The following is a 19269-nucleotide window of genomic DNA, read 5'->3' as shown; positions in this document are numbered from 1 at the left end:
CTGTCTATCATTGTGTCTTGGTCCCACTACTGTCGGAGAACAGCTCTCTTCCTATTCCCCCCTCGCGCTGGCCACGCTTATCTTCCTCCCCCACGTACCGGGACAGCTCTTCGACCTCACGGCCCAGCTCCCCCGTCACAGCTGGGTCGTCACTAGAGTCAAACCCCGTCTTCATTACTTCCAGGACTCTATGTGTGCCCTCGGCAAGCTACTCGATCAGATCCTCGCATACCCGTCGCTGTACCATAATCCCTCCCTCTCCACGCCGGTCACTTCGCAATGGAGCCCCGCAGGACCCCTCCAGAATACTTCCTGGAGATATTCGCAGACACCACAACCGTCAGAGACGTGTTAAAAGGTTCGCTTATACAAATTCAACGCACCAACATACTCTTTACCGTCTTTACTGCTAGGACGAAACTAATCACCGAATTACCCCCCTTCCAGGTGTTCTCAACCTAATCTTCTTCCACCGATACTTCCCGTCAATCCGCCCGACCACCTTCGACGTCCTCGACTTCACTCTCCCCGCCATCAACGACGTAGACCTGGAAACCCTTATAGACTCGCGCATCAGCTCCCTCGTCCGTCAACACTCCTCCACATCGGGCGCCCATGAAAGCGGCGGAAGCAGCACCACTGGTGGCGGCGGCGTTCGCGGTCGAATCGCAGTCGAATTTTATGAGAAGAAGCGCAGGCGCTCGGGAATGTGGTTCGCGGGTTTAGCAGGGAAAGCAGAGGAAGAGGTATGCTGGGAGGTGTGGAACCTGGACGTGACGATTGCGACGCCTCGAACAGAGTCTGGTTGGTCTACCCTTTCCACGGGATCGCCCCGATTGCCCCGATTGCACCGAGAGTTAAACTTGCTAACCGGATTCTTGCTCTCGGTTCAGAACGTGCGAAAGTTCGTAGGGCAACGGAGAATATGCTACAGAAGGCCGCGCTTAAGATCCTTACCGTCGTCAACCGCGATAAAGATCATATTCCTCCAATCACGACCAGCGACTCCAATCCGTTCCCCTATCGCATTGTCCTAAATCCCCGTACAGATGGCTGGCAGAACCGCTTTGGCCTGTATTAATCGCCGGTACCTCCTGTGTAAAGTATTCACCGGGTGGCTTCCTCTTTCTGGGCTACGGTACCCAGTTTAATTAGCAATATCATACATACGTTACGGTCGAAGTCACGATTGCCTTTAATCTCATCCTTACCCGTCCGTTTTTCGGCAATATCCACAGCTTCTCTGATGCGGTGTACAGTACTGTGCTTCAGCTATCTTACGGAATACCAGGTAAAGGAGAGAATTCCAATAAATGAGTTAAGAGTGCAGAGGAAACAGTGCTCAGTTTATCCAAAAGGACAAATGCATCAAAATACCTATACCTCGTCCGGAACGAGACCAGCGCCCGCCCTTAATCCAGCAGCGATCGCAAACGTTTCTACAACAAGAGTCATATCAAAAGAGACAACATAACCGTGTTCCAATTCCACTACCACGCACGCAGCCCATCACGGCTCTTTATCGCACCAACCAATCCCATCTTAACTCAGATCAGCGAAGCTTCGAGATCATTTCGTCATCATGTATTATTCTTCACCAAATGCGCAGAGAATAGACCTTGACTCACGGCTGAGCGAGAACCAACCACGGGTCACATCTTCACCAGAGGTCCATCTACTGCGACTTGGTCGCGGCATCAGCCTGGGCTCGGAGGTTGGCCGAGGTGGAGCCGCCAGTGAAGTAGCGACCGACAAGGGGTTGAAGGAGGGAGTTGAAGACGATTTGAGCACCGCTAGATTCTGTCAGTGGTGTTCTTACGTCTTTTCCACGACATCGGCTGTGATAAGCTTACTTGGTCTGGGGAAGAGCGAGCCAGAGGACAAGGGCGAACTTAAAAATGTAGTAGAAGGCTAGTCAAATGCTGATTAGCACAGCATTCGTCAACAATCCACTGTCGGGGAATACTCACGGAACCAGTAAGCAGCGCTGATAGCACTCTCAATAACAGTGAAGAAAGCGTAAACGACCCAGTACTATGGTTTCACATGCTCAAATTAGTGCCATTTCCCGCAATGAGACATCACGTGTTTGAGATAATGCCTAGGCGGAATTGTCGCGGCCAGCTTCTGCAGGGGTGGAAGGGAATCACGAGTACATACAGTCAACCACTTGTATCACGGGAAGCGTCAGCATATCCAACCTTTCAAAATTTAGACCGCTGATGTACTCACCTGAGTGTCATCGGCCTTTCCAGCCGTGAAGAGGGCATTAAGAGAGTAGTAGGTGGGGAGGACGAAGCCAGCCAAATTCACGAGGAGCTCGCCAGCAATATTAAAGAAGACCAGGAATGTGTAGATTCCGGCCACACCAAGGATGACATAGACCTTGGGAACGGAAGTCTGCCGCTCGAGGTTGTTGAGGACAGGGTACTTGGAAAGCTGTATACCGGGTTCGTCAGCTCCGTGTAGCTAGGCAAAACCAAAATGAGGGGACGAGTGCAACGACGAGAAGGCGCCATCGGGAAGACCGAAGGCAGATTCCCCCGACAGGTGCGACAGAAGGACGTCCAGAGGTGACGGAAGAGCATGGAATGGGCGATTTCCAACACCGTCAAGATAACGCACACACCAAGGGCCAGCACGCAAAACGCACAAACAACTTACCTCCTTGTCAAGCTGGGCGATGGTGTGCTGAGCACGATCCTGGAAGCTAGTCATTTTGTGTGATGAGGATGTACAATGAAAGTACTTTGAGGATAGAAGGTTGTCGAGGAGTCGATAGGAGGGAGGGAGACAGAGACAAGCGAGGAGAAGGAGGGCTGGGTGCTCAGACGTTATCAACGAGAGGCAGTGAGAGGCGGGCCTGGGCTGGACGGGATGGCGGTAACAGAAGTCACGTGCACCTCATGACGTCTGCGAGGCTCCAGGGTTTCTTCACGAACAGGTCGTGTGTTCCAGGAACTCGGAGTGCATGAATAAAAGGGCTATGACGAACGATCTTCCTGCAGCAGGATGAGCATTTACGGGCCAGACCGTATTCGTATACTTGCCTCTGGAAGCCGAGCAGGGCTTCTGGGATGCAACGGATACCTGCTCCGAAGAGAACGAACCTCGAACGCTAGCGGAGAGGAGAATGCCAGGGCAGAAGGCAAAATCTTTCATCAGGCAGATAGTACGAATGGTACATCTACGGGACGTCCAACAAAAGCTCCAATACCAACCAATTCTAGCATCGCCATCTGGATCAAATTTCGCTGGCCGAGACCCAACGCATAAGGGACACAAGGCTTGGGGAAAAGCCCAGAGCAAGAGGTCCCGCTCTAGAAATCGCCAATGCAAAACAATAACTAGAGAAGTGTAGAGCAAATACTAAATAGACATATTATTGGCAAAAACACTTCCCTTGCGTCTTCAGAAGAGGACAGAATCTGACAGCGCCGTCAGCCTCATTGCTCGCCTGCCGCCCAGTCACAGAACGCCGCCGACCCGGGAGCAGATAGTAGAGTAGTACATGCATTGATAACAAAACAGGAGAAACGCAAGAGTGCAAGCAAGACTCGGCAAAATGTCTTTAGAACAAAAGTATATGTATCGTCAAGTGTCCAGCCGTTGCATCACTGGTCCTCGTTCATGCCACCCAGAGCGCCCCCGGCGTTAAACGTGAGCTTCAGTTTCGGCTGTCCTGGTGTGGCAGCCGCGCTTGGTGTCTCGACAGCCGACGCCAAATAGTCATTCGCGACCGTCGACTCATCGAAGCTAGCAAACTGTGGATAACTTTCCGTTTCTTTCCTGAGCTCGGAAAGACATTTCGCCTACGTAACAATAAGTGACTGTTAAAGTATGGTGGAGAAATAAGGGTGACTTACCTCGATGTCGTTGGCATCTTGAAAGAGGACACTACCGTCTTCGTTATACGTCCGAGCGTTCTGGCACAGGAGATGAACATCATTCCGGAAGTCTCCCAAACTTTGGTACTCTTCACGGTTGATCTTCTTTCGAATCATGTCCATAGCAATGGGATTGTGGATGATCATATAGTAGTCGGGGTACTGGGATTTGGGAGGCGGTTTCATGAACGGCTCGATGATGGACCGTGTGACAGGTCCGTCCTCGCTGTCAGAAGAATCGGCCGGGAGCTCCTGTTCCATGTCCATCAAAGCCTGGTAGACGTTGTTGAGTATCTGCTGCAAAGCAACCCGAGCTTCGGGGCTCAGTGTCTCAACAGGTTTCGCTTGTCTGCCCCTTTTACGCTTGGGCTGAGGCGTCTCCTCCACCAGCTCTTCTGCTTTACGCTTTGGCGCAGGGCCTCTGCGGCCACGCTTTTTCGGTTGAGGCGTTTCAGAGCTCTCACGGGATGGTTCAGGCGATGATTCCACACCACCTTGCGATTTACGTGAGCGCTTCTCCTTATTGACACGACGCTTTTCAACTCTCGCTTCTTTCCTAGCGATCGCTTCCTCGATGGTATCGTCGTCAGCATCGACCGCCATCAACCATTGCTCTTCGGTCAGGCCATCGTCGTAACGAGTAACCTTGCGCTCACGTGCGCCACGACCAGCAAACTCAATCTCGGCGGCTTCTTCCGCGACCGGGTTCTCTTCAGTCATGTAGATCTCCGGGAGTTCATTTTCACCCATCAGGCGCGGTAATTTGTGGCCCGTTCCATACGGAATGGTCTTCTGTCGTTCTTTATCGAGGCGTTGGAATACCAATAACTCATCTTCCGAGCGCGCCATTATCTCGTTCAAGTCATCATCGTCCATCTCATCTTGGTCTCCGACTTGATCAGTGGCTTCAGCACTCTCAAGCAGAGTACGCAAGAGCGCGTCTCGCTCTTCATTCGTAGATTTGTTATCGAATTTACCGGCTTGAATGACCTTGCCGTCCATGTCGAGTTTGAACTGGGCGCGCTCGAGGATCTTCTCCTCAATTGAGTTGGAGGTGATAAGACGCAAAATCCTCACCTCATTCTTCTGGCCGATGCGGTGTGCACGATCTTGGGCCTGAAGATCCTGATGAGGGTTCCAATCCGAATCGAAAATGATGACAGTATCCGCTGTCTGCAAATTCAGACCAAGGCCACCAGCACGGGTTGAAAGCAGGAAACAGAAATAGTCAGAACCAGGAGCATTGAAGAGTTTCAGTAGATCTGAGCGATCATCGGACTTCGTAGACCCGTCGAGACGCAGGTACTTCATGCCACGAAGGCGAAGAAAATCTTCCATAATGTTCATGATTTGGGTCATTTGGAAGAACATCAAAACGCGATGGCCAGTTGCCTTGAACTTGGGAAGAATTCGGTCCAACAGCTCAAACTTGCCAGCAGAACGCCAAATCAGATCATTAGTCCCTCGTCCAGGGTTCACTTGATCCTCGACCGGTTCGAAAACGAAAGGATGATTGCAGAGCTTCCTCAGCTGCATAAGCATATTGCTCAGGCCACGCATCCCGACTTTGCCTCCCTTGCCATCACTGACAACCATCTTGTTATGCGTAGCAAGCTGCTTGTTCAACCTGGCTTGCAGAGCAGAGAAGCGACATTTGATGACTCTCTCCTGTTTGTCAGGGAGGTCCTTCTCGACGTCCTTCTTCAGTCGTCTGAGCAAGAATGGCCGAAGGACCTTGTGCAGGCGACGGATGACGAGCAGCTGCTCTTCTTCGCTCAGATCCATGCGATCTTGGCCGCCAGTATTAGCGAACGGTGTGTTAAACCATTCGTCAAAGGATTTCACTGATTTGAAGATGTTCGGCAGTACAAAGTTCAAGAGAGCCCACAGTTCCGGAAGATTGTTTTGCAACGGGGTACCCGTCAAGATCAATCGGTAACGGCTGGTATAGTACTGAGAAAGCGTGCTACTCAGCTTGGACTGAGTGTTTTTCATACGATGACCTTCGTCGACAATCATATGCGTCCACTTGATCTTGCTTAGGATAGGCCGATCCTTGATGATGTATTCGTAAGTTGTCAACAGAACTTGGAAATTACCCCAGCGTATGTTCTGTTGCTGCTGTTTACGGGCATTGGGAGGGCCCTTGTAAACAATTCTTGAGACGGCGGGCGCCCACTTTTCAAACTCGAGATTCCAGTTGGTTAACGTACTGAGGGGTACGATGACCAAGAACGGACCATTGTTTCGTTTCTTCTCAATGATGTAAGTGATCAAACTGATCGTCTGAATCGTTTTACCAAGACCCATCTCATCGGCCAAGATACCATTGAGATTGTTGTTGTAGAGGGAAATCATCCATTGCAAACCACGCATTTGGTACTCCTTCAAGGTACCACCGACGAGAATTGAAGGTTGCTCGGTGACCTCTTCTCTAATACGATGAGCGACCGCGTAGTAGTCAATCTTTCGGCGGCCATCGCCTTCCTCATCACTACCTGACTCGATATCTTCGTCTTCGTCGTCCTCGATCTGGTGGTCTTCACCATAGCGTTCCGCTAGGTTACGTTGCTGTTCTCTAACAGAGGCTGCCAGCTGCTTGAGGAAGCCGTCAGTCTGCTTGAGAAGATGAGAGATACGGGAATCTTTGGCCTGGCCCAAAAGCTTCAAGTAGGTCTCTTCATCGTTGGCCTTCAGAGCCTGGAGACGTTGTTTAGCGGTTCGTTCGACGCGCCTCTGCTCTTCACGTTCCATGTGCTGGTGGTGCTGGAGCATCATACGACCGAGCTTCTGCATGCGAGAGCGTTGCTGGTTGGCAGCATTTTGAAGCTCAATTCCGTGATTGAGGATTGCCTGCAATTGATCGTACTGCTTCCGCTTCTCCCTTGTCTCTCGCGCATCGCGCTGCTGTTTCTCGAGCTTTTCGGTGATCCTAGCTTCTCGGAGGGATTGTTTCTTCATACGTCGATGGCTTGCGCGATTAGCAGTCATCCCGAGGTTGTCAAAGTGGAACATCTCATTTTGGATCTGTTTGCGGAATAGCCTCTGTTTAGGTAGGAGATTGAGCATCTTGTACTCAATCAAGGCCTTCAGTTTCAGGGAGTCATCACCCGTCGCAGAGTCGCTCTGGCTCGAGTTCCATACACCGATATTGGCAGGAAGTTCAGCAAGTTCCGCCTTTCGCGCGTTGATCCGATTATAAAGGGTGATTTCTCTCTCCTCGCGTACCCGCTCCAAATCGATCCCTGGCGGCATCAAAGCCGGAATTCGCATACGATGAGCGCGAGACGCATGATCCGTAAAGGAAACTGTTTTGGGGACTAGATCGTAGGGGGATTGAAAACCGTCGTAGTACTCTTTCGCGTTAAGTGTATCTATAACGGCCGCAGACTGCTCTGACTTCCCTGTAGCAGCAGCCTCCAAGACATTCTCGGCAGCAGCAATACTGTCGGAGGGAGTAGGGGTGGGGACTTTCTTTGACGTGAATAGCTGTTGCTGAACACGAGGTGGTATCGGAAGATTTTTCGATAGCATCTTGAACGCCATTATTTGATTTCGGAGCGTCGCTAATTGTTCTGCGGAGAAACTGCTACTCGCCGCAGGCGCGCCCTTCTGCGACGATTGTTGCTGGCTCGCAGCCGGCGTGGCGGTCTTATCTTGGACACCATTGTTGGCAGAGGCGCTGGCGCTATTCCGGCCTACAATGATTATGGTAAGCAGTGATTATGGGATAGGACGGCAACATATCATGCATGGAAAGGCTTACTATTGACTCCGTTCGGTGTCGCAGAATCTTGAGGAGCGCCATTAACCTGCTGTTGCCGTTGCGCTTGAATTTGCTGTTGCTGCGCTAACTGTCGTTGTTTCTGATACGCTTGTTGTCGCTGAACAGCAGCAAGGAGATTGTGAGCCTTCAGGTATTCGGGATCATCGTGACGAACACCTTGTTCTTGCATCTGCTTATATTTCTAGAGGATCGTCAGCCATTGAGCACAAAATGGGGAACCAGGAATTGTTCATCGAGAGAGAAAATCATTGAACTCGAGTGAGTGGGCAGCGAAAAGAACTTCGACTGAATTCGGGGGACACAGAAGAGAGGTATGGATGTCATACCTGAAGGACCTCCTGTATGTGTTGCTGGGTGAGGTTTGGAGGCAAGCTCATGTTCCCAGCAGCCACATTGGGGGCAGCCTGAAGAGAAGTCATGCTTTAGCGCGTCAATTGTCTATTCCAAGGCATGGAAAACACGTCGATGAGCGGGTTTTGATGCGACAGTTTATGTCGGTGAGAGAGCGAAACACGTAGAAAAGAAAGTTGTACAAATAATTGGGAATTCGCGAGAGAAAGGCGACAAAGCGCGCAAATGCACGGAGTGTAGGGGCCAGTGAGCGTTTCTTGTCGATGAATGCGACTGGGAGCGGCCTGTCCAAGTCCTTGGCGACAGGTTTCTTGATGTTTGGCCTGGTCGGGGGGCACAGGGCGGTAGGCGAGGAACAGGAGAATCAGCGAGAAGGGGGGGGAGGGGAGGTGAAAGCGATGTTGGAGTGGGGATAAAGACCCCAAAGGGAGGGTGGATGGTGGGAAAAGCGCGTGGAAAGCCTGTCTTGATGAAATGGAGATGGAGGGACGGGGATTTCGCGACTTTCCGTGCTGGTCGGCGCTGCTCACCCAGAGCCTGTTGCGAGGGAGAGGAGTTGGAAGAAGTTTGCCGTCCGGCCGTCACGTGGCATTGCGGGTGCTGACTCATCTTTAGTGTAACCGTATTCGGATTAGCTTACTATCTTGCCAAGATCTGCGTTCTTGGCTGCCCCAATCTACAAGTCATTCGTCTGTTGGTGAATTTCAAGAAGCCGTGGTCTGCAGTTTACAGTATTAACGATGGTACACAATAATCGAGGACTTCGAATCCCAGAACTTATTGCTCGCGCAAAACCCACAATCGATAGCCGCCTTTCAAAGCTCGCCAGCGAGCGGCAAAAAGAGAAATAGTTGCGATCAAGCTGCCGTACAATTACCGATAACGTTACATTTAGCCTTCGCAACACCGAGTTTTAGAGAGAATTCACAAGCCGATTCACAAGTGACGAGATTCTTTATACTGGTGCGGCGCTGATCAAGGGGTGCTTCATCGGAGGCGGGGGCGCGGGTTTCTTTGCACGCGAAGGTGGTGGAGGAGGGGGAGCCTTCTTATTCAGAGTGTTGGAGCTTGTTCTTCTTGAGACTGAACTGTCGAATGGCGATGCACGAGATTCGTGCCAGCCGTTGTCCGAACGGTCAGAGACACTTCCGCTGTGATAACCAACGTCCTCCGCAGATTCCGGTACCACTCTACTGATCGGACGAACCTGGACGCTATTCCGTCTTGTGATAAAGTTCTCGCTATTGACCCTAGATGCCCACTGCGTACGCAGGGGTTGCTCTTGGCCCTGGCGCAGCTGCGTAGGGCCTTCGAATGTCGGAGTGCGGTTCAAAACAGGCCGATGAGGCGACGTTTCCTGCGCATACACTTTCCTGATAGGGGTTTCGACGACGCTGTGTGTGTTTGAGCGAATGACATGTCGTGACTGCACGTCATTTGTGTGTTCCTCGTGTAGAGGTTCATATCGGTCCTGATACGAATGGGCAGTGTTGGAACGAGAGCGTGTCCCGCGGTGTCCGTTAGTAGGTTGACTGAAAGATTGCCTACCCCGTATTAGCTCTTGATCGCTCCAATCCCGGGTGAAACTTACTCGTTGGGCCACTCATTCTTGAGCCGAAGAAGCACCTCCCGGCACTGCTCATGGTAGCTCAATTGTGCATCTAGGAAGGCCTCCATGTCCATGATATTCTCAGGCTCCGCGTGCTTGATGTCAAGCATCCGCCGATGAACGTCGTCGTTTGCCTCCTCGTATTTGACTTTCTGTGTCCGCAGTTCTTCCTCTACACGGTAATCTTCTCTCTTCGCCTTCTGCATTTTTGAGAGAGAGGTATCGTATGCGAGGCGGCGACTGTCCAACTTCTTGCGGGATGTCTGCGCGATTATAGTCAGTTACGGAGTGTATATCAGATTGGAGTACTCCTGACCTGGTAATCTTTCAGCTGAGTCAAAGATCGCTCCAGAGACTCAAGCCAGCTTGATGTGGCCTGGGCGATATAGGTCTCTTGAATCCGGGCAAGACGCTCCTCTGCCCTACCGAACACTACATGAACAGTCAGATCTCGAATTCCAGTCCTCACCTGTACCAAAGCGATAACTTACTCGTGAGGCAACGGCCGTAATCGGAATTCGCATCATAATCCTCTCCGTGTGTAATCATACTGCCTCCCAACTGGGCAATGGGCAGGGTCTTCTCTTTGTCGTCACCCTCGTTGCGCTTTGAAATGGACTTTACATAGCTGGCCATGGACTTGTGGATACGCTCGACACCTGATAGCCGCAGGGGAAGTCAAGTTATTAAAGCCCCAAGTGATCTTATCCTGATGTGCTCTTACCCTCGTGGCGCACGCCCATTTCCGTCTCCAGCGCTTTGAAGTCGTCGGAGACATTTGTCTTGACCTCGCCGCCCATTCTCTCCCCTGCCCATTGTTTGAAGCGGTCGAACCTCTTGTTGACGTTCATTTTTTATGGATGAGCCGATGAGTTCGAAAAGGAGATAGTTGCAAACTAGACGGAACAATATAGTTTAAGAGTGGCCCGGCTCAGTCATATAAATAAGCCGGATGCGGAAGTAAACGATGGAAGTACCAGTATCAGGTTCAGCTGCAAGTTGGTGAAGACAGACAACGTGTGGATGAAGAAAGACGAGAGTTTTACAAGCAACAGAAGTAGTCGAGACCGTTGATTGGGATGTAGAGGGAAGGAAAGGAAAGAGAGAAAGAAGAGGCGACCTTGCGACAGTTGGGTGAGTGCCTGGTAATTTATGAAGAGGGAGGTCCACCCCAAGCTAAAATTTCCCTCCAGTATCATCCATCTCCTTTTTGAATTTTTTGCTTTGCAGACAGGCTGATTCTGCTGCATACGATTACGTCGACGAAACCACCAATCCCAGTGGGATTCCGGCGGGATGACTATTGCGACCAGAAATACCTCCAGCGCTTGGGCAACCGTTGAGGAATGCTGGTGACAGAAAGTAACACCATGCCAATCGCAATCGTCTCGAGGAACCGCCGGAAACGCCACATCCTCCCAAGGCCGTCTCCATGGCGGCAAAGGGCTTTGGGGTGGGTGTGCACTCCAACAAGATAAGCCCAATAATGCAGAGGCTGGTCCATCCGGGTCGAACGTTGGTACCTACAGGAATTGGGTCCAGCAATTTGTTGGGTGCGGGGCTCACAGCCACTGGGTGATGGTCGAGAGCGTGTACCTGAAACCAAATGGTTGAAACATCAGCCCCGACGATGGCCAGACAAAATCGATCCCCTCAGCGGATCATCTTTGACTTGCCCAGACTTGGAAAGCGACACGCGTTTGCAGGCCAGGCTTTTTGGGGCCACCCACTCCAACCTCCGACCATAGGAGTCCGATTGTTGTTGGGTCCCTTGCCACCATCTATTTCCAGCACAGGCAGAATGGGTGAGAATATCGATGATCAACTGCCATTCCTGCGCTGTGGATGAATCTGCAACAGCGATCTTCTTCATTGTCTGTCCAGAAACCCCACGGATTTGGGCGATCCTGGCGTCTGACACCGGAGGTACTGAGAATGCATGAATTGAAATTAGCGGGATTACCATGCACGACTCCTACGGTTAACAGATACTGATTGGCTGAAAGTGCCAGGACGTGGCAATGCTTCAACTGGGCCAGAATATTCCAAGGTTACCGTTATTTATCCCTCAATTTGTCCATGCTTATCTCACTGTGATGAAGTCTCCAATAACTCACTCAGTGATGAGAAACGGTCTGCACATCAGGGGCGAGGCTGTAAGTTTGTCTGGAGGCATCGGCGCTCGTCATTGGGTCAATCCTTCGTGGGATTCCTTGATTAACTATGAAGCATTTTCTTTCTGTTCAGATAGATGCCCCAGGCAGGTTCTATATATTTTCAAGCAGAGGGAGCTGGATTTCCCATCCCTGCGACCCCGTGCCAATCGTCACATGAAGCAAAGACTTGTGTCCACAATATTTCAGCTTTCTACAGTTATATTTAGTATCTGAATAAGTAACTGACGCCGCCTCGAAGGATCCAAGATAATGCAAAGGGATACACACTGACAGATCCTCGCGCCTAGACACCAACAAATGAGAAACCCCGCTCATCAACAACCACAGAGCCAGGAGACTCAGAACTATCATATAGCTCAAGGCCACCCGTCAGCGGACATACTGAATCCTGTTGAGACAAAAACTGAGCCTCCGCGGCTAATAAAACATCGAAATCGTTCCATAGAGCACCAGGATCCCCGTCGGCGCCAACAACAGCCTCTCCGTCACAAATATCCCAGTCCACACCCCCAGTCAACCAGGAATCGAACTCAGCGCGCAACTTATCGTCCCAGGGCTGAAACAAGGCCGGATTCCTATTTTCATCCGCATAGCCGCCCACCCCATCCCATGGTTTCTCCTTCTCAAGCGCTGCTCGAGTCTCATCCAGAACCTGCACCGCATACTTCCCCGGCGTAACGCCCATGACCTTCTTAAACACCCTATGGAAATGACTTGGCGTTAAGCCTGCCATCCTGGCTATCCTGGTCAGCGTCGGCTTCGAACCAGATGCTATATCGGATTTGATAGTCTGGCATGCGCGCTGCACCAAGACGACCTGCGGGTTGACAGCGGGCTTAAGTGTTTCTGGTTTGCAGCGCTTACAGGCCCGAAACCCTGCCCCTTCGGCCTGTGACGGTGTATCGTAGAACTCGACGTTTGCTCGTCGCGCCAGGCGCGCGGAGCAGGAGGGTCGACAGTAGATTTTGGTGGTGAGGACGGCGTAGACGAAGGATGTGGCGGTTGCGTCGCGGTTGACTACTGCTTGCCAGCGGGCGGCTGCGGATGTCGCGGGTTGCGTCTTTTTGGGGAGAGGGGGGAGTTTTCGAGGGGTTGTTCTTTGTGACATCGTAGACAGGCTTGATGGTGGTTTCTTGATAGGGTTTGCTCGGTTGGAGGGGCGGCGTCTTGTGAATAAATGATGGGATCTCGTATTAGGGAGCACAACGATGATTGGTCACTTTGGGAGCAGCTGGCGGCACGAGCTCTCGACGATTCAACGCTGCAATTCGTAAGGAAAATCAGAATGATGTCGGATGCGGGAAATAGACATGGTTGAGCATGGAGCCCGCTTCACCATGTTCTTCAAGTACCTGCAGGGTCCGTGGTCAGCTTGGGAACGTCGCTGCGTTGAACCGGAACGTTGAAACTTTTCAAGTATCTCATGGAGCATATTCGGAGGAGGATGGTAATGCGCCGGCTGACAACATGTTGGCCAGGCGACGATGAGCAGGTATGTACGTCTTGGAGCTCGGTGGATGCTGCTAGGTACGGCTGATGTTTTTTTTGAAGTTGGCCCCCATTAGCTTCAGCCATATCCTCCCGAGGCAGGTTCCCAGACACTCTGCCTATCGAGAAAGCAAGCTGCTATAGTACTACTTCCCGCCATCATCGCGATTCACTATCGCTGTATCCTGTAGCAAATGGGGCCATTGGTGTAAGACAAAACTTTGACTTTGATTTTATTGCCGCCATGCTCCTGAGCCTGAGATATCATAGACCGTAGAATGCACCCAAAGATTCGAGACCTTATAATCCCGTCTTTCCAAACCTTGTGTTTTTTAGCCATCAGTGAAACTGTTTGTGGGCCACAACCTTGATTGGCTAAGGACGCGTCCGCAGTCGCCTAAGTACATATGTCTCATAGCAAAGAGCATTTTCAACCCGTCACAAAGAAAAAAACTCCATATGATATCACGTTTAATCCTTGGTCTTCTGGGTACCACGGAGCAGACCAGTCCTCCGGGCGGCAATAAGACCGGCTTTTTGACCCTGGGCGGCGTAGCGGGAGATGGTCGAGGCCTTACCAATGTGCTGGTGGTTACCACCACCGTGAGGCTGTAGAGAAAGCTATGTTAGAGACTGTTCCTCGTGCTCGAAAAACAACGTGGGGAATCATAGGCCTTACGTGATCGACGGGGTTCATGGCAACACCACGAGTCTTGGGCCACGAGTTGCGCTTGACGGCAAACTTGTGCTTGGCACGAGAAGCCTCTGTAAAGAGATATCAGCGCCCTATTTCTCCAAGATTTCCATATTTGCCACTGTTGGTAGATCAATGGCTCGGATAACATACTGAGCAAAGGCTTGTCGGTACGACCACCACCTGCAACAATACCAACCATACCACGAGCCGTGCTCTTCACGACCTTTTTGGCACCGCTGGGAAGCTTGATTCGGGTCTTGCCCTCATCGTGGTTGTGACCAATAACGGTAACGTAGTTACCGGAAGTACGACCAAGAGCACCACGGTCACCAGCTTTCTCCTCAACGTTGGTGATGACGGTACCTTCAGGAACGGAGGCGAGGGGGAGGACGTTGCCGACGGTGAGAGCAGCGTTCTTTCCAGCGTAGATGAATTGACCAGTGTACATGCCCTCGTTGGCGATGAAAGTCTCGGTGACGTGCTTGAAGGTGTAGGGGTGACGGAACTGGACCTTAGCGAGAGGAGCACCACGGCCAGGGTCGTGGATGATGTCCTTCACGACACCGCGGGTGTATCCATGGCGCTCGGCGTAGTCGAGGACACGGAACTGGGCGGGAGCCTTGTTGAGACGGGTGTGAGCCGCTGAAAGAGAGACGTTATCAGCAATTTTTGATCACATCTCATCGTCGGCTCAGTAATGTTGCGGTCGCACTCACTGAAAATGGAGCCACGGCCCTTCCTCTGGTTGCGGATCACACGACCCATGGCGACTTTCTATATGCGAACCTGGAGGTTAGTATTCGAGAGAAAGACCGCCAGCGATTGTGGTGGAAGTGGTCGTCGTACCTCAAGAAGATTGGCTTGACGGGTTGTGACTTGATCGAGAATTCAATCTCGAAGGGCTTTGTGGGTTAGGGCCGAAGGTCGCTACTGGGTGTCCTAGCCGAGTTGGTACTAGTGGCTTGGCACTTGCAAGGCTTCCTCAGCGACAATCATGATCAGAACCTGGGGCAAACCACACGACGAGTTGTTCATCTCACTGGGGATCTCCCACCGATGTGCCCAGTTGTACTCTCTTTGCCGCGGTGCTATGGTGTTTCGCGAACCGTCGAATGAGGCTTTGATCTCCCACAATTTAGTGACATGGTAGATTGCGTGGCAGTGAATCGCATTGGCATTGAACTCTCTCACTGAGAACTTGACGATTTTGCTTCCCGAGTGTGACTGTTTGCATCATTAAGCTGACGCGTTTTGGTAGAAAATCTCGTACATTGTCCGGCGGCTTGCCAACAGGTCGCCGTGGATAGCTGGATATGGCAAATGAGGCGTCATGGAACGGGCTGTTACCTCACAAAGCCATGATCCGCTGCAAAAGGGTTATTAGAACTCTGCTTCGGTTGATAACAGCCTTAGCCCTCAATGTGCATGGGATTTGCGAGCCCTACTCTGGGTAAATCATCCTCAGGGGCCGTCTCTTCCTGCACTTACGGTGCCAACCTGCTCAATGTATGCATCTTGGTACACATTCGATGTGTGTTTACTTGCAAACTCTGGAAGACTTCCGCTTGTGTCTTGACGATTTCGAGCGAATCATGCACGCGCTCAGTAACTTGTCCGCTTTTGATACTTCGTGCTCGTTCACAACGCCCTGGAACCTGTGGTTGATTTCTATATTCCATGAAAACACGCAAACGTTTGCTAGATACTCAATTTACTCGATCCAATGATTTCCGGCATGATTCTGATGCCTCAGATAGTATCAAAGAATGTAGATATCGTCTTGATTGGGTGCTGATCATGCCTTGATATGGGCTGTCATGTCATTGGAGCCAACCGCGTAGAGACCGCGTTTGAAGCTGGCGGACAGTAGCGCACCCTGGGCAGCAGAGCCAACTTCCTGCGACGCGGACCAGGCTCACCCACTTTTCTCTGCTCTGAACATCACCCACCTTGTCACCGCGCACACATCTCGAACATGTCTCTGTCCGACTCAGATCTCTCGTCGTTATCGTCTGCGCCTCCTTCCGATGAAGAGTCCATGCCCATGGCTCTTGATGAGCCTGTCGGCATCACCAAGTACTTTCAAAAGAAGGAGAAGTCCGAAACGCCGCCACCGAAACGAGCTCCATCACCACCTCACGAATATGTGTTGGCCGACAATCCAGATATTGCAGTAAGTGACTCTTTGACGATGGTGCCGCGCAAGCTTGCCATTGCCTGGTTTTCGCGTTCCTCGACCTGTTTGTTTGCTAAATAGGCGCAATTCTTAGTTCATTGTAATGTTCCGCGCGCGTTTTCACGAAGTATTTCCGCGATCAGCACCACACTTTGGACCCCAGGATATTGAGCGAGGCGTAGCGGAAATTGTACCAGGTGACCATATTGAACGGCTGTTGTGTGCATTGCTTGGCTTGGTTTTGAACAGGAAGAAGGATGTTGAGTAAGATCACCATCTCAGTTCCGTGTCGTGATCCCCATGAGCTCTAAAGAATCCGCTCATTGCATGCCATACTGTTATGAGACTCCACTACTACGAGACTAACTCCTTACTTGTCAATGCGCAGGCGAAACCATTATCAGCGCCCGTTGGAGGAGGCTATCCAGACACATGCTGCTCAGTGGCCAAAAGCTTGGCAAGGCAAAAACCCTCTACATGGTGGTCGCAGCTTTGCCTCAATGTCGCCGGAAGAACGTGTATGTGGTCTTTCGATGGTGTCGGCGCCCCGTGAATGATGTTCTAACTCCATTTAGCTACAATTGCTGAAGTCGCTGATTCTCTGGTCCCTTTCGTCCTCCGAAGCCGTCCAAGCGAAGATCAAGGAATCCTACAAACAATCACGTCACGAAGATGATCTAAACCAACCTCTTTCCGTACAGCCTTGGGGACGCGATAGCTTGAAGCGTCGGTATTGGCTCATTGAAGGTCTCGATGATACGCACTTTAGGCTCTATCGTGAGAGCAACCCGGCCTTGAAGCACGTCACATGGTGGAGTGTGGCCGGGACAATACCGGAGTTGAAAGCTGTTGCGGAAAAGCTTGAAGCGGAGAAAGGAACAAACTCGAAAAAGCTAAGTGAGAGGATAAAGAATTCCGTCCCTCGGTTTGAGGGCTCGGAGGAGGTAAGCTACGTTCTGAACTGTTCTGTATTATTTTATTAACGGGATGAAAGAAACGCAAACGCCGCGATTATCGCATTGCTCGCAAAGCCGCATTCGCTCGACCGGACCCGGGCTTCTCACTGTATGAAGGCCGCACTCGTGGGAAGAAGCTGAAGTATACCTATTCTGACGATGAGGACATCTTTTCTGATGGCCTCCCGCCGCCTCGACGGTCAGGACGTAACACCTCTGGAATTTCCAGCCCTGTAGAGCCTGCGGGGCCCAGATTTACTGCTAGTGGTAGGCAGATCCGTTCGCGAGCGGGAGGCTTGTATGGTGAGAGCCTCCTCGCAGGGCAGCGGGAGGATGGATTCCCTGCCGACGAATATGGGTCCGAGAGGCGACAAAGAACCCGGGGCACTAGGGCGAATGGGTATACTGATTACGGCTTGGAAGATGATGAAGACGAGGGTTCGAATGGCGCACAGTCCAGTGGGAACGAGTGGCAAGGCGGCGAAGAGGAAGACGACAATGAGTTTGAAGGTGATGATGAGGACGAATTGAGCGGAGACGAATCTGTCGTGAACGGGGAGCCCCCAAGTCTCGTGGTGCAGCTCAGATATGGCAAAAAGGGCGACTCGAGCGACGTCGGGGAGCAGCCAACAGGAGATATACCTGCAAAGCTGAAAGAGACAATTATTGAACAGCCGCTCGGTTACGCTGAACATCCGCCTACGATTCAATCGCAACATCCGGTGGTTAACGGCCTTATGGAAAGCCCTCGAGGACCTCCAACGGATGCAGGCGCGCAAGTTGCGCCTGTTCAAGCGCCCGCTGTCGTGTTCTCCTCAGCCCCAAGCGAAGGAGCCGTGCAAAGTGCAGATGGCTCTGCTGCTGCTATTGCGCAACCTTCCATCCAACGGCCTGGTGAGACAGCGTGAAATTTGTCGCTTTCGTGTCACGGCGCATACCTTCAGCGAGTTCTTAATTTCGCGGACTTCGGAGTTTTAAGTATTATATGGCCTCGGGCGTAATACGGCTTACCCTGGGATTAGATCTGTCCTTGTCTATAAAAAGCGGGTGATTTGTATGAGGAATATTGTGGCGCCTTTATTCATTATGACTATCCAGACAGTATCAGCACCAGGCTGAAAGTGGACTGCGCCCTTCACTATGTGTACAGTATGCTATGTCGGCCACCCATTGAGAATTGGGATATTTGAAATAAGTTAAATCCATCAACCATTTTATATCCTTAACGCCTTGAATGCAAGCAAAGAAGTTTTCAGCCACTATTTATCCACTCCCATTGACAAGGCCTCAATCAGCGCCTGCGTTGGAAAATTGCGCTGTATAGAACTGTAAGAACTCCGCTATGTCAGCGTCTTTGAGGAAGTGCAACGGGGAAACCGAATAGGTACGGAGTACATACGTCTTCCACCTGCTCAGCAGCGACTTTGGGATTTTTCGGCATTAGAGGGGGGAGTTTCCAGTTATTGACTTCATACCACCATCTTCTGATCCTGCTCCCTAGTGTCTGCCCGCCTAGCGACGCATTGCGGTTCCAGTAACGCCAGCCAGAGAGAGCCAGAGTCCAAAGTGTACCTTGGACCAGAGGTAGAAGTATCTGAATATCGGCCCAAGTTAGTCATCTATCGCATCTGATTTGTCTTAAGGCAAAAAATTCAAGTTGCTGAATGTTGATTATCGGCTGCGTACCTGGTCTCTCACAGTAATCCAGGCTACTCGACCCCATGTATCCGCACCCCTTATGCTCGCAAGGTAACTCTGCTCGAACCGCAGATCGGGTAGCGGGGGTAGAGTATGTCGCCGTGCGGGGGGCCGAAGCACTCGATGCTGGTCAACGAGGTCCGAAGGAATGCTGTCAGCATCGGATGGCGTAAGCTCGACGGGGACTTTCTTCTCAGAGACCGAAGTTGGTGGGTTGATGTCACGCGAAGCGGAGGGTGCTCGATTAATGGAGGCAGTCTGAACGGTCTCTGCGACCTGAATAGCGGGATCTGTCATCTTAAAGCGTTTCAAGGAGCTGTGTCTCGAAGTTCTTGTGCTGGTGGCCTTTGTAAAGTATCGTGCTTCTGCGTTAAGATACTCCGGACTTCGGAAGGTGAGGTGAGAATACAGTTGCCTCAGGCATTAAGGCCCCACAAAGGCCG

General features: G+C 51.4%; 8 protein-coding genes across 8 annotated transcripts; 2 read left to right on the top strand and 6 right to left on the bottom strand.

Annotated features, from left to right (window-relative positions):
- Window positions 1-145: 145 nt before the first annotated feature.
- On the top strand, window positions 146-1271 carry BJX67DRAFT_170090 (autophagy-related protein 101). The gene is made up of 3 exons (XM_071025087.1): window positions 146-358; window positions 448-804; window positions 894-1271. Exons 1-3 carry the CDS (start codon window positions 280-282, stop codon window positions 1079-1081), a joined length of 624 nt encoding a protein of 207 aa, XP_070884652.1. The 5' UTR covers window positions 146-279; the 3' UTR covers window positions 1082-1271.
- A 1-nt stretch (window position 1272) lies between these two features.
- Window positions 1273-2865, bottom strand: yop1 (putative membrane biogenesis protein (Yop1)). Its single transcript, XM_071025086.1, has 7 exons — window positions 2665-2865; window positions 2233-2439; window positions 2161-2169; window positions 1971-2034; window positions 1854-1911; window positions 1629-1793; window positions 1273-1561 (listed from the first exon to the last, which is right to left on the bottom strand). Exons 1-6 carry the CDS (start codon window positions 2716-2718, stop codon window positions 1676-1678), a joined length of 510 nt encoding a protein of 169 aa, XP_070884651.1. The 5' UTR covers window positions 2719-2865; the 3' UTR covers window positions 1273-1561; window positions 1629-1675.
- A 580-nt stretch (window positions 2866-3445) lies between these two features.
- On the bottom strand, window positions 3446-8573 carry BJX67DRAFT_169922 (putative RSC complex subunit (Sth1)). The gene is made up of 4 exons (XM_071025085.1): window positions 8001-8573; window positions 7654-7855; window positions 3867-7585; window positions 3446-3812 (listed from the first exon to the last, which is right to left on the bottom strand). Exons 1-4 carry the CDS (start codon window positions 8091-8093, stop codon window positions 3615-3617), a joined length of 4212 nt encoding a protein of 1403 aa, XP_070884650.1. The 5' UTR covers window positions 8094-8573; the 3' UTR covers window positions 3446-3614.
- Window position 8574: 1 nt separating this feature from the next.
- On the bottom strand, window positions 8575-10862 carry BJX67DRAFT_169921 (BAR domain protein). Its single transcript, XM_071025084.1, has 5 exons — window positions 10359-10862; window positions 10126-10293; window positions 9951-10066; window positions 9617-9897; window positions 8575-9569 (listed from the first exon to the last, which is right to left on the bottom strand). Exons 1-5 carry the CDS (start codon window positions 10483-10485, stop codon window positions 8981-8983), a joined length of 1281 nt encoding a protein of 426 aa, XP_070884649.1. The 5' UTR covers window positions 10486-10862; the 3' UTR covers window positions 8575-8980.
- Window positions 10863-12059: 1197 nt separating this feature from the next.
- On the bottom strand, window positions 12060-13450 carry mpt (putative DNA repair and transcription factor Ada). The gene is made up of 2 exons (XM_071025088.1): window positions 13221-13450; window positions 12060-13163 (listed from the first exon to the last, which is right to left on the bottom strand). Exon 2 carries the CDS (start codon window positions 12917-12919, stop codon window positions 12095-12097), a length of 825 nt encoding a protein of 274 aa, XP_070884648.1. The 5' UTR covers window positions 12920-13163; window positions 13221-13450; the 3' UTR covers window positions 12060-12094.
- Window positions 13451-13770: 320 nt separating this feature from the next.
- On the bottom strand, window positions 13771-14761 carry BJX67DRAFT_382635 (60S ribosomal protein uL2; the record flags this gene model as incomplete). The annotated part of the gene is made up of 4 exons (XM_071033280.1): window positions 13771-13908; window positions 13979-14064; window positions 14147-14638; window positions 14713-14761. 4 exons carry the CDS (start codon window positions 14759-14761, stop codon window positions 13771-13773), a joined length of 765 nt encoding a protein of 254 aa, XP_070884647.1.
- A 1142-nt stretch (window positions 14762-15903) lies between these two features.
- On the top strand, window positions 15904-18725 carry BJX67DRAFT_169844 (uncharacterized protein). The gene is made up of 5 exons (XM_071025083.1): window positions 15904-16169; window positions 16267-16436; window positions 16561-16690; window positions 16748-17116; window positions 17167-18725. The coding sequence occupies exons 1-5, from the start codon at window positions 15972-15974 to the stop codon at window positions 18034-18036; spliced, it is 1737 nt and encodes a 578-aa protein (XP_070884646.1). The 5' UTR covers window positions 15904-15971; the 3' UTR covers window positions 18037-18725.
- BJX67DRAFT_382633 (DUF1770 domain-containing protein) lies at window positions 18416-19123 on the bottom strand (the record flags this gene model as incomplete). The annotated part of the gene is made up of 3 exons (XM_071033279.1): window positions 18416-18454; window positions 18528-18722; window positions 18815-19123. 3 exons carry the CDS (start codon window positions 19121-19123, stop codon window positions 18416-18418), a joined length of 543 nt encoding a protein of 180 aa, XP_070884645.1.
- Between the last annotated feature and the right edge of the window lie 146 nt (window positions 19124-19269).

Source organism: Aspergillus lucknowensis (genome assembly GCF_044049455.1).
Source record: "Aspergillus lucknowensis strain CBS 449.75 chromosome Unknown BJX67scaffold_30, whole genome shotgun sequence".
Classification (NCBI taxonomy): domain Eukaryota; kingdom Fungi; phylum Ascomycota; class Eurotiomycetes; order Eurotiales; family Aspergillaceae; genus Aspergillus; species Aspergillus lucknowensis.
This window is presented reverse-complemented; position numbering and strand designations above follow the sequence as displayed.

Coding starts and splice junctions, on each gene's coding strand:
- BJX67DRAFT_170090 (XM_071025087.1), top strand. CDS start 280: ATGGAGCCCCGCAGGACCCCTCCAGAATACTTCCTGGAGATATTCGCA. Junction 359..447: donor CGTCAGAGACGTGTTAAAAG/GTTCGCTTATAC, acceptor CCCCCCTTCCAG/GTGTTCTCAACCTAATCTTC. Junction 805..893: donor GACGCCTCGAACAGAGTCTG/GTTGGTCTACCC, acceptor CTCTCGGTTCAG/AACGTGCGAAAGTTCGTAGG.
- yop1 (XM_071025086.1), bottom strand. CDS start 2,718: ATGACTAGCTTCCAGGATCGTGCTCAGCACACCATCGCCCAGCTTGAC. Junction 1,912..1,970: donor CAGCGCTGCTTACTGGTTCC/GTGAGTATTCCC, acceptor GCATTTGACTAG/CCTTCTACTACATTTTTAAG. Junction 1,794..1,853: donor CTCGCTCTTCCCCAGACCAA/GTAAGCTTATCA, acceptor GACAGAATCTAG/CGGTGCTCAAATCGTCTTCA.
- BJX67DRAFT_169922 (XM_071025085.1), bottom strand. CDS start 8,093: ATGACTTCTCTTCAGGCTGCCCCCAATGTGGCTGCTGGGAACATGAGC. Junction 7,856..8,000: donor ACATACAGGAGGTCCTTCAG/GTATGACATCCA, acceptor ACGATCCTCTAG/AAATATAAGCAGATGCAAGA. Junction 3,813..3,866: donor AAGATGCCAACGACATCGAG/GTAAGTCACCCT, acceptor ATTGTTACGTAG/GCGAAATGTCTTTCCGAGCT.
- BJX67DRAFT_169921 (XM_071025084.1), bottom strand. CDS start 10,485: ATGAACGTCAACAAGAGGTTCGACCGCTTCAAACAATGGGCAGGGGAG. Junction 10,067..10,125: donor TTACGGCCGTTGCCTCACGA/GTAAGTTATCGC, acceptor CTGTTCATGTAG/TGTTCGGTAGGGCAGAGGAG. Junction 9,570..9,616: donor AAGAATGAGTGGCCCAACGA/GTAAGTTTCACC, acceptor AATACGGGGTAG/GCAATCTTTCAGTCAACCTA.
- mpt (XM_071025088.1), bottom strand. CDS start 12,919: ATGTCACAAAGAACAACCCCTCGAAAACTCCCCCCTCTCCCCAAAAAG.
- BJX67DRAFT_169844 (XM_071025083.1), top strand. CDS start 15,972: ATGTCTCTGTCCGACTCAGATCTCTCGTCGTTATCGTCTGCGCCTCCT. Junction 16,691..16,747: donor CAATGTCGCCGGAAGAACGT/GTATGTGGTCTT, acceptor AACTCCATTTAG/CTACAATTGCTGAAGTCGCT. Junction 17,117..17,166: donor GGTTTGAGGGCTCGGAGGAG/GTAAGCTACGTT, acceptor ACGGGATGAAAG/AAACGCAAACGCCGCGATTA.